This window comes from Chrysochloris asiatica, unplaced genomic scaffold (genome assembly GCF_000296735.1).
Source record: "Chrysochloris asiatica unplaced genomic scaffold, ChrAsi1.0 scaffold00007, whole genome shotgun sequence".
Lineage (NCBI taxonomy): Eukaryota > Metazoa > Chordata > Mammalia > Afrosoricida > Chrysochloridae > Chrysochloris > Chrysochloris asiatica.
Window position 1 is genome coordinate 12,537,331 of NW_006408525.1, and position 10,200 is coordinate 12,547,530.

The 10,200-nt window shown below is 40.5% G+C and overlaps 1 protein-coding gene across 1 annotated transcript in view; it reads right to left on the bottom strand.

The window, feature by feature from the left end:
• Positions 1-10,200, bottom strand: part of DGKE (diacylglycerol kinase, epsilon 64kDa) — a 44,450-nt gene that overhangs the window by 6,295 nt on the left and 27,955 nt on the right. Inside the window, exons 8-10 of the mRNA XM_006833644.1 lie at positions 9,880-9,951; positions 8,488-8,615; positions 8,004-8,119 (exon numbers count right to left, since the gene is read on the bottom strand). Coding sequence (XP_006833707.1) covers positions 8,004-8,119; positions 8,488-8,615; positions 9,880-9,951 — 316 coding nt within the window. The remainder of the gene's footprint in view (positions 1-8,003; positions 8,120-8,487; positions 8,616-9,879; positions 9,952-10,200) is intronic.

Below are 10,200 nucleotides of genomic sequence, written 5' to 3' on the forward strand. Positions count from 1 at the left end.
ACTCAATGACACCTAACAACGATTTGTCATCTGTCAAAATAACTGTACTAATTTTTAAATGCTTACTCTCAGTATCTGCACTTATTTTCTGGAGAACTGAAAGTAGTCCCTGGATCATAAAGTGGGTAGTATAAAGGATACAAAGTCATTTCAGCGACATGAAGTCCACCAAAGTACCTGATTGGTTGCTGGTCAGTTGATGGAGGTGACCTGGTCTAATCATCTCTAAGCAGAGGCTAGGGGCTAAGGGTGGGATGATCATATGATATAAACCTGGGCCTTGAACTGGCCAACAAAGCAACACTAGAAGATAACTGAAAATTTAAAATGTGAGTGAACCAAAACGCTCACCAAAAAAAACAGAAAAAATTGAAGATAACTGAAAATTTAAAATGTGAGTGAACCAAAACGCTCACCAAAAAAAACAGAAAAAATTATGATCAAAGCTCTGCTAAAAATGTAACCTTCCTTTTAGAAAACAAAGGCATTGTGCATGTTACATAACAACCAAAGCTCCTGACTGGGTGAGTTGAAGACAGTGGTGACCAGCTCAAAGATGGTGGCAAACTGCTGCTTTGAATGTGTCACCCCACAGTCCTGGCAAAAATCCAATGTCAAGGCTCCTGAGAGGACTCACTAGCCCCTCTTCCAAGTCTCCCATTCTAGGGCCTTGACCAGTAATTTTACTGTTTTTGTTCCAGATCACCCAAATTTTAGCTCGTTTTGCTTCGTTGGCCATAACGGAACCAGGTCAGAGTCTTTGTATAAACACCTCTCTTTGACAGGTGGGCATCTCTAGGTGGTCACGAGGGGGTTTGGAGGTTTGAGTTCACCCAGCGGTGCTGCTGAAGAAAACCATTGAAACCCCTTTGGAGCACAGCTCTATTCTGAAACACACGGGGTCACTGTTAAGTTACAATAGGCTAGATGGCAACAACTCGTTAGTCACTTTGTTGTACTGACACCAAACTGGGATTTGCTGTGATTCTGGAAACTATGCCACAGGGATTTGAAATACCAGCAAGGTCACCCAGAGTGGACAGGCTCCAGCTGAACTTTGGCAGAAGATAGTCAAGGAAAGAGAGACGGACTACTTCCGAATAGTTAGTCACTGAAAACCTTGACTACCACAACACTGAAACATACTTCTGCCTTTTCTAGAAAAATCAGTCCAGTTCACACCTGGCTTATTATCCTACATGACAACCATCAGGTGTGTTCTAGTTACCACAGACCCACCCATTCCCACCTGCCTTGCTCTGTAGGCTCAGGTGGGTATTAACTCCCTCTGCCCCCCTTTCAAAATTTTTTTTGTGTATTGAGGGCTGACCTTCAGTTTTACATTTACCCAATCCTGGTGTGGTGGTGTGCGTTAATGCATCAAACCGCAAAGTTGTTTTAACTGCAAGGTTGGCGGTTCAAGCTTACCAGCTGCTCCTTGGAAACCCTATATAGGGTCGCTATGGGCCGGAATCAACTCCATGGCACTTAACAACAGCAATAATCATAGTCTGCTTCATTACAGTGATTGCAATCCCTTCCATGGACCATCCGTTAACAGTGTTTCTCTCTGTTCACTTTAACTCATGCACTCCTCCATGTCTCCTGTCTAAAGTACAGGATCGTATCATCTGCAAATAGTCTTACGCCTTTGCGAATTTGGACGTCTTTATATTTCCTCTCTTGTTGTATAGCTGTGGCCGACACTTCTGGGACAATATTGAATAGGTTAACTTCTATTTTGATAATGAAAATTTGAAGCTCAGACATGGTATGTAACTTGCTCAGTTAAACAGCCAGTAAGTGGTAGAGCCTGGGTGCTATATAGGATAAGCACTAGACTGCTAACCACAAGGTTAGTGGTTCACAGGATCGCTAGGAGTTGGAACCAATTCGACGGCAGTAACATTTAAAATAAATTCTAATTCTTTTCCATGAAATCCATTGCCATTGAGTTGATCTGGACTCATTTGTTGCGACCCCTATTGGGTTTCCAAGGCTGTAAATCTTGTATGGAAGCAGACTGCCAACATCTTTCTCTAAGTGGCTGGTGGGTTTGAACCTCTAATACACTTAGTAGCTAAGCACTTAACCATTATGCCATGAAGCAAATCCAAACCCATTCATTTCATTCCGCTATCCCTTGGTACTTTCGTACTATGCACTGAACCAATCTATGGAAGGTAATGGGTTTGTTTCTCCTAAGTGCTGGTCAGTCACGTTCTGTGTTCTAGGTTACTGTAGTCAGGCCCTCTCATTCTGCTCTGCTCCTTTCCACCCCAAAGTATCAGACCTAAACCTGCCCTACAGTATCATCTTGTTTTGCTATAAACCAATTTCCATTTTCTATGAAATTAACTCAAAGCTGCTTATTTTCATTTCATTGTTTGGGTCAAAAAAATAACAGAGGATCGTATTGTAAGTGTGGTACTTAAATTTTAATTATTAATTTTATTTAAAAAACAAGCAAACATCTTCAACAGAAAAAAATTCATGAAGAGTTGGAAGGAAAAAAAAATGCTTCAATTCACATTTGCCTGTAGGCCTTGACCACAATACAGACTCAACATTAGCAAAGCAATGCACACTGGGTAATTAAATGGTAGCTCCATAGTACAGGCCATGGAGTCAGGGCCACAGGGGGTTATAAACATACACAGTGCAAGTACAGGTGGGTATTTCCATGATCTACAGTTGTGTACAGAGACCATCCATTGCTATACTAAAATTAGAAACATAAGGGGCAGAAGCAGTGGTGCTTTCCTATACAACCAAGTCTCTTAAAAGTTAATTTTTTATGCCAACTGGCAGTATTCCAAGCAGCAACTGAGACCCTCACCAAAAAACATCAGGTTTCTGACTACGTAGAAATCAGTAGAAAGTAAACAGATGGCAGTCACAATAGTGGGATTTCTCTGTAACAGTGGAGGCATTTTACCAGCTGAAAGAGGTTCTCTTCAGTTGCCCAACAGAAGGCAGTGGGGCTGCCGCTGGCCGACGTGAGAAAGCAGAGGGGCCACTGCTCGCTGCCCCTAGTGGTCCATCCACTAGTTCTGAAAGCAACTCTTTGGGCCTCCAGAATCAGTCCAAAAACTACAGTTCTACACAAAAAGGAGGTGGCCAATTTTTATATAGCAGGATTTAGATCAAGACATCAATTTGGATAGAATGAGAATAGGTTTTCAAAGGTTTTTTTTTGAAAGAATGAACTGGGGAGAAGAGGATGGTTAGTGGAGTAAACGAAACACAATTTTAAGAACATCTAATTAATTCAATTTGCCTGTATGGTCTCCATTTGGCCAAAAGCCTGGGAGACCCAGGAAGTACAGATCAGTAGTGCTCACGGGCCAGAGGGCCTCAGACTCAGCTGAGGTGCTTGTGGACACAGCAGACACAGATTTACTAAGTCAGGGGCTGGGCCCGGGACTCCCAGATGATTAGGGGGCTGCGGAGAGCCTAGCTTCAGGTCACATTTCGAGAAATAGGACACAGGCATTTTTAAAGAGAAATCTGAGAGAGGAAGGGGCAGCTTTTAAAAAGCAAAACCAACCAACCAAACAACCAAAATAAACAAAAAAGCAAAACCCAAGTCACTTACGCCATCTTGTTGCTGAGAATGTATTTTCATTCAGTTTGAGACAAAGTTAACAAAACTTTTTAAATTTCTAAGTACTTTTCATAAATTTACATACGTTCCATTATGTCAAATCAGACAGTTTAAAAAACATTTCTGAATATAATATAAAGTGCTGGTTCTTGCTTTAATACTAGCATCTTGAAGGAAAACTTACAAAAGTATTCATCATCAACTCTACTGACCTTTTTGGTTAAACAAGTACAAATTATGTATTCGGATCCACATTAATCTGCAAATTAATATAATTTCAAAGTTTTCTAGATAGTGCAAATTAAAAAATGTATAATATACAATTTTAACTTTACATCACAAATGCAAGTTATGTTTCTTCTGACACGTTGGTAGTCATTTTTACAGGGTAAAAAGGACAACTTGAGAATCACAGTATACTTTACAATATCAAGGAAGCAAATGTATTTCAGACAGCAAATACTGAACATTTTATGATACAATCTAAAAAAATAAAAATAAATAATCTCAACTATAAAATCTTTATAAACATTCGCTACATTAAGGGTTCACAGCTAATCGTTGCAGAAAACCTAAAACACATTTAGATGACACAGTCTTGTTATTAGAGAAGCTGTACTGCACACAATGAAGCTCTGAGTCAGTCTATTACCCATAATGAAGCACTGAGAACCATCTCATCTACTTATGGGATGTATTAGAGCTGCCATGTATTCAGGATTGAAGCCACTAGGTTTATAGGGAATTGGGAAAGTGCTAGGACAACGAAGGACGAGCAAAAGCTCACAACAGATACGGAGGTATGCTTTAAGTCTGTATTTCTTCCTGAGAATTTTTTTTTTTTTAAATAAGCCAAAATAGGTTAAAATGGAACAGGAAAATACTGTCATAAATTATAAACCTACACATAAGTGTAGATTTTCTGGTAATGCAAACGATTACCAGAAAATATGAGGGTGCTTCCAGAAGTGTGGACAAATTCCATTATCTTTAAATTCTGTTTTTCCATGAACTTGGATGCAAGTATTTAACTTGCAAATATGAATTTTATCAATAAATTGCATTTATTTAAAGCAAGGCATGAGCCTACAGTTTATCTGAAATTCTGGGTAAATATACTTAATAATGTAAGTGAAATGTGCTAAATCAAGATATATGGTATTGTGAAATAACTTGGTGTGGTGCTGTATGATAAGCACTGGACTGCTAAATGTTGGCAATTCAAACTCATGGGCCGCTCCTCAGAAACCCTCTACAGGGTTGCTAGGAGTCAGAATGGACTCAACAGCATTTAACGACAAAACAATAAAAACCAGGTCTGAATGAGTGAATAGGGAAGCAGAAAAACCACATGAAGGGTTGGGAAGGAAAAAGCCGCAAGGGGTTATATCTGCAAAATCAATTTGTTTAACTAAATCAGGAGTTGTATTTGGGATGGATTGCTAATTTGGGACAAATATGTTTCACTTACTATACTAAATTCAATGTAATATTCTTCTTGAAGTACAGTTTCAGCAATTAAAAAATACTTATTTTGATGATTTTTTGGTCTGATATCCCAAACAAACTATTTACTGTTTCTATAATTAGCACTAGGAATTACAAAATACAACCTAAAGAAAAGTGAATTTAATGGTGTACTTATAAAATATAAAAAATGTGCCCATAAATTAAAAAGGATAAATCTAATTACATATAAAGCATGGTCTGCCCATAAAACAAAGTCTGCAAAGCTTTCCCACCATTGCAGTAAAAGGCTGTCTGCCCGGAGAGGGTGTGGGTAAAACTGGAAACAAGCTTTCAGTGCTGGGATTAAGCATCACTTGTTCAGACCTGGGAGAGGTACTTTAAGTAAAATACAAGTATTTCATATAATGTACTAACTAATATAAGCTGTTCCTTTAGAAGATGGCCCAGGCTTAAAGGTGACTCATTTTTAAGTTTATGACAATTAATGGATGATAGATCCCTAACAGATTCTTAAGGGACACTAATGGTGCTTTGGGGACACATTCTAATTGGTTAGAGATTAATGTCATGAAAGACAGCTAAATCCACAAACAAGCCATCTGTCAGGAAAATACCAGGCTGGATGCCCAATGAATCTGCAACATCAGGGCGGGCCAGCTAACAATAGAAGAGCACCTGTGGGTAATTATGAAACTAGCCCTTTGATACTTTGTTGTAATTGAAGGGCAAATAAAACACAGGGATAAAAAAGTCAGCACTACAAAAGTAGTTTGCCAGTACCTTCTGGTTTGTTTTTTTTTTTTAAAAAAAAAAAAAAAAAAGACCGAGCAATGTTTCTGCAGAGTGAGGCTCTTCTGGGAAAACTAAATTCTGGACTTTAATGACTAAGTCAATAGGTTTTCCATTTGATTGCAACTAGAATTTAATCTGATTAACTTAATAAAATTATAAACTGAAAACATTTAAACACAGGTGGTATATAGCCAAAAGGTGCTCTGGTAGCACAGTGGTTATGAATCGGGCTGCTAATCTCATGGTCAGCAATTTGAAACTACCAGCTGTTCCACGTGAGGCAGATGAGGCTTTCTGCTCCCATAAAGATTTACAGCCTCGGAAACCCTGTACAGGGTTGCTATGAGTCAGAACCGACTCCATGGCACATAGAACAACAACAACAATCATCGCCAAGGCAAACAATAAATAAGTACAGAAAATACATTTTCACTTTAAAGCAAATATGACAAACATTTTAGCAGAGGATTCAGTATACCTTCCTCCCCAACCTCAAACCAAGGGGGCAATTTCATCAGCTTAAAATGCAAAGCACTACTTTATTTCAAAGTACTAGACCACTGAATTTCTACAGCTTATCAAGTATTACATTTTTGTTTTTTTAGCAGTTAATCTGACGAGTTGGTAATTTTCTTTAGAACACTGAAAAGTAATTGTTACTATCTTTTTATAGAGAAGTTGGTGAACTACCCAGCTTATGAGGGGGGACACTTCACAAAGTTTGTGGAAAAAGCGAAATTAAAAGATAAGGGAATTTTTCCACAAATGTTTTGAAGCCCCTTCATAACAGTGCCCTGAATCTTAATTGTAAACTAATTTGCCTATCTGGTTTTCTTTTGGCTATATTGGGATTATACAAAAGATACAACTCAACATAGTTATTAATAAGGTTATGCAAACTACATTTGTGACTCTGAAAGTGAGCCTAAAATAAAAATCATACTACACATTTAAGTGTTGGCTCGCTCACGCTTCTCCTCTCAGGGGTTCCTGGCAATTGGTCTGTTTGGGCCCTCGCAGTGTTTGCCCTGGGAGCCCTGCTGCAGCTGAGAGGCTAGTGTTAAGTCTTGCAGCTTACCCATCAATCACCATGCCCTTCCCCCAGTGCATCATTAAAACGCCACAGTGTCAGCACATTAAAGTGAGTCTCCACCCACACTTTGCTGGGTGCATAATGTGTCCATGAAACGCCTGGTTCTAGAATAAGGACTAAGCCAGTGCATCCTTCAGAGTGTGCCCCACTCTGAAAACAGAACCGTGAAAAATACATTTCAGCTTAGTGTAACTTTTTCATGACTTATTAAAAGTTAGTACTTCATAATCAAAGCATTTTGCTGAAAACAGAACAAGCTTTTATAAATCACTGCAAGTCTGGTTGTTTTTGGAATGCCATTTACAGATGAAATGAAGAATGAAGAGGAAGAGCTGAGAGAGAATTACTAATTTGGGGCAAATCTGTTTCATCTGCTTGTCTGTGGGGATTCTACAGCAAGTTTTCGATTCTCCATTCACCTATTCAATTTCCTTTATGTCCTCTTGATCCGAAGTACTAGAGACCTCATCATCTGTCTGTTCTCCAGAGAAATACAACATCAAGGCGTGCGTCTTGTGTGTTATGGTGACCGTGCAGGGCCCCTGTGCCCATGGCTCACCATCCACCTGCATCGGCATCATTGAGCACTTCAAAATCAGCTGGTTTCAGGGAACAAACAGAAAAATACAATCTATCAGAGTTCTGGGAGTCTTGCTGTGGGCTAACTACAAGGTTGGTGGTTCAAACTCACCAGCCACTCCTTAGAAGCCCTCTGTAGGTACTTAACAATACTGAACAGCATCAGAGTTCAGAGAGGTCTTCCTCAATAATCTCACTCACAGACCCTAACCCTTCTGCATTTCATTTTTAGAATTAATCTATATTTATCTATCCTTCTCCATCAATGAGTGCATTATTTCTTGAACGGATGGAGGGCCGTGCCTCTTGTCTCTTTCCCATCCTCTCAAGCTGTTGGTCCAGGGTGGGCAACAGCGCGTGCAGTTGAATACTGCATAAGAACAGTCAGAGCATGCGTGTCTTCTGCATATCAAGGACTTAGAAATGAACTGGGACTAACCAGCCTGGGACAGCAGTTTTCACCTACCCGCACTGTGTGTGCCTGTCCGATTCGAAAGGGATTTGCCAGCTTCACCTGAATCTGAGCACAGTGGAAAGACCCGTACACTCCAACGACTTCCAGTAAACCATCATCATGCCTAAAGTCCAAAAAAGGACATATGGGCCATGGGATGCAAGAACATCTAATCAGCAATGCTAGGGGGGCAAGTCCTTTTTAACATATGTGGACCATTAGCTTATACTGATTTATTTTTAACTTATTATGAATTGGGAGACAGTGTACAGAGTAGATTAGTTTTCCATTCAATACTTCAGACACATTTTGTTTTATGTCATTGATTGCAATCGCCACAACATAACATCACTTATCCTACTTCCTCTCCATTTCCATTCCCCCTGCTTCCTTAATTATTTACATAAAAGAAAATTTAGGAAAAAATTCATAAACAACACTAGACTTCCGTAAAGAAACTCAGACACAGAAAGAGATCACAGAGGTACACACCTGGCTAGAGGGTAGGTCTCATCACCCATCCCTTCCCAGAGTCGGCAGCCTCCGCCCCAGTAGCCAATGTTCAGAACTATAATGCCTTCCAAATCTGGTAGCTCTACTCGCTCACCGTCCAGTTCTAGCTTTAAAGAAATACAAGTGGAGAGTTACCACGAGGCACACCACTTCCAGACATATCCCCTGGCTTTACACATGCTTATGGAGGGCGAGAGCTGCAGCTATAGCCCACAGCAAGCAAGGGAAGACTCCTTGTTACCTCTGACTCGAGGCAATCTGGTCTGTCCCATCTCCCCCGGGGAACTCTTCTCATCAAGGTCATCAAAGATGTCCCTTTTCTTAACTCCAGTAATTCTAGGCCCTTCCAAAGGTGCTATTTCAGGAGCACCTGAAGGACGCTCTGTTTCCTGGGACCCACAGATCCTGCTTCTTGGGAGGTCCCTCCTCAGTCACTGTCATCAGCATGTTGACGACAATCCTTTTCAGTTCTTACACCTATCATGCTGGTCCAGGAAAGTCACTTGAGCCCAATCTGTACTTAGATCTGTCTCCAAGACACTTTCACAGGCTGCAGCACCTCCAGCTCCTCGGAACAAAACTGCGCTCAGCAACCTTCTGCACCTCTCCCAGCGGCTGCCTACATCTCACGGAGCAGCAGCACCATCCCCTCAGCTGCCCAAGCCAGAAGCCTGGAGTTATCCTTGACTTCTTGGCCTTGATCCTCCACATCCAATCAATCACTACAAACAGCTGACACTACTTTCTAAATATCCCTCGAGCCCAGAACACCATTACCAAACATCTTCCTTAGAATATACCAAGCTGGCCTATCTGCCTCTAGTTGACTCTCCTGACTCATCCCTAACTCAGTGGTTGGGTTCACACTTATAAATGTTAGTCTGTCACCTGCTAATCACAGTCTTTCATTGGCGTGACTCAATGCTCACGTTCTTAACGTGCTCAAGATGTTAACAGGCCAAGACAGCCTGTGTGCTTTGGGCTGCCTCTCTCTCCAGCCTCAGCTCTGGTGAGGGGAGGCCTTTCACTGAGAGCTCAACAGCAGACTCTTTCTGGAGTGAGACAGACAAATCTGGATTCCAATTCTGGTACGTCACTAAGGAAACAGGGGCAAATGACTTCTTATCAAACCTCAGTTTCCACTTTCTTCTGTACAATGAGAATACACTAGTACCTGTTTCACAGGGCTGTGGTGAGTTTACGGAGATAATGTATATAAAGCACTTAGCAAAGTGCCTACCACACAAGAAATACCCTGTATATGGGAGTAAAATGTGTTAATAGAAAAAATCAGCATTTTTATTAAAAACAAAACAAAACAACCTTCATAATCCAGAGACTACCTAACATTTTAGAAAAGGTGTAGCTTACCTCAACTTTTTTATTCAAATCTTTGCATTCTTGCACTAAACAATCTTTGGTCCCATAGAATAAATAAACAGCCTATGAAAAATGGAAGGAAAGTGCATTGTTAAGAAAAGCTAGTAAGCCCTAAAAACGTTAAGAAACAAGATACTACCAATGCTCCTGGACACTACTGCTGACTCCTGTCACCCTTGAGTGGACAAGATACCAATGGAGAGAAAGGCAACAAGAGATACTTTTCCAATGCAACTCCTGGCCCCATCCAACACCATCACCCTTTTTTATAGGATAAAATTGGAATTGTAGGAGCAGTAATAACAACATCTA